The following is a 1,642-nucleotide window of genomic DNA, read 5'->3' on the forward strand; positions in this document are numbered from 1 at the left end:
TGTAGTTTAAGTTTAGTAGCGTTCCATTTATAATCAAACACGTCATGGCATGGCAGCAATAGGTCGATCGAATTATATAATAAATTAATGGAAAATATCATATCATAATGTCGCATCACAAGTGGAAAGGATTGTGTTCAACCCATGAAATCCCACACTTGGAAGTGGTTGGTAATTAACTAAAATTAAGGAGGTTAGAATGATGAGTTAAATTAAGGTATACTACTTGAAGTAAAGGAAGCTAAAAATTAAGAGCGAACAGAAACACATGAAGAAAGAAAAGCTAATAAAAGGGGCATAAAAAAGGGAGGTGAAAGTTTACAAATTCTGTGTGGTTCCAGGCTTGCAAACCAATCCTCCAGAAAGGAATCGTTGAGAAAAAGTAATGGGTTTGCTTCAAAGCCAACCGAATCTCACTCGTTTCCTCGCCTCCTCATGCTTAACATTGCATCTTTCTCTCTCCCTCTTCACACTACACACCTGTAATATACACATTATCTCCTATATATGACTTCCAAGTTTGGAAACGCAACCCTGGCACAGCCAAAAACACGTTACTTTTCAGGTTATGCCTTTTGCCTCCACTTGAAACCAATACTAATATTAACTCTTACTCTCTTCCTTTGCTTCTTCCATTCTCTCTCTCTCTCTCTCAATAACATTGATTTGTGTTGTCTCTCATTTGACCTTGACACTAGAAAAACACAATAAACAAGATGCAGGAGCAACAGGAACATGTGGTGTGCAAGGATCACATGCAAATTATCATGAAGGGAAAGCGCACAAAGCGTCAAAGGGTTCCATCTCCACTTAGGTTAACCATGTCAACATGTTCCAGTGTAGGAAGAAGCAGCACTGACAATTCCATAGGATTTGATCTCACTACAACCTCAAATGAATTCAGGAATAGAACAGAAGAGGAAGAGGACATGGCCAATTGTTTGATTCTCTTAGCTCAAGGCGGCCACCACCACCATCATCATCATACCCCAAAACCCTCACAACATGTGGCATCACGTGATCACAATAGCAACGAGGCAGGGTTATACCTTTATGAGTGCAAAACATGTAACCGATGCTTCCCTTCATTCCAAGCCCTTGGTGGCCACAGATCAGCCAGCCACAAGAAACCTAAGCCAAATACAGAAGTAGGTCATGACGGTTGTGACCCCACATGCACCACCCTCTCCTTACAAGTATCAACCAATAATAAGGCTTTGTATAATAGCTGCAGCAAAACGATTAGTACTAAATCTAAAGTTCATGAGTGTTCCATATGTGGGGCTGAATTCTCATCTGGGCAAGCCTTGGGGGGACATATGAGGCGGCATAGAAATCTTGTGAGCACTTCTACCACAATATCTATGAGTGGGGCAATTGCAAATAATGGTGGTAAAATCCAGGAAGCCAAGAAACACAAAGATGTTTTGGATTTGGACTTGAATCTTCCGGCACCTGAGGATGACCATAGGGAATCCAAGTTGTTTCCTTTTCAGTCCAAAGAAAAAGTTATTGGCTTCTCTGCAACTTCTTTGGTGGATTGTCATTACTAAAGTTCAAGTCAGGTTTCTTTTTTATTTTCTTCTATAGATTAGCCTCACCAAGTATCCATCTATTTTTCATATAGCCTTGTACACAATTG

General features: G+C 40.3%; 1 protein-coding gene across 1 annotated transcript; it reads left to right on the forward strand.

Moving 5' to 3' along the window:
- Nucleotides 1–716: 716 nt before the first annotated feature.
- LOC113863696 (zinc finger protein ZAT5-like) lies at nucleotides 717–1,553 on the forward strand. The gene has a single exon (XM_027497352.1). It carries the CDS (start codon nucleotides 717–719, stop codon nucleotides 1,551–1,553), a length of 837 nt encoding a protein of 278 aa, XP_027353153.1.
- Nucleotides 1,554–1,642: the final 89 nt, after the last annotated feature.

This window comes from Abrus precatorius, unplaced genomic scaffold (genome assembly GCF_003935025.1).
Source record: "Abrus precatorius isolate BTA unplaced genomic scaffold, Abrus_2018 Scaffold3, whole genome shotgun sequence".
Taxonomy (NCBI): domain Eukaryota; kingdom Viridiplantae; phylum Streptophyta; class Magnoliopsida; order Fabales; family Fabaceae; genus Abrus; species Abrus precatorius.

Coding starts and splice junctions, on each gene's coding strand:
- LOC113863696 (XM_027497352.1), top strand. CDS start 717: ATGCAGGAGCAACAGGAACATGTGGTGTGCAAGGATCACATGCAAATT.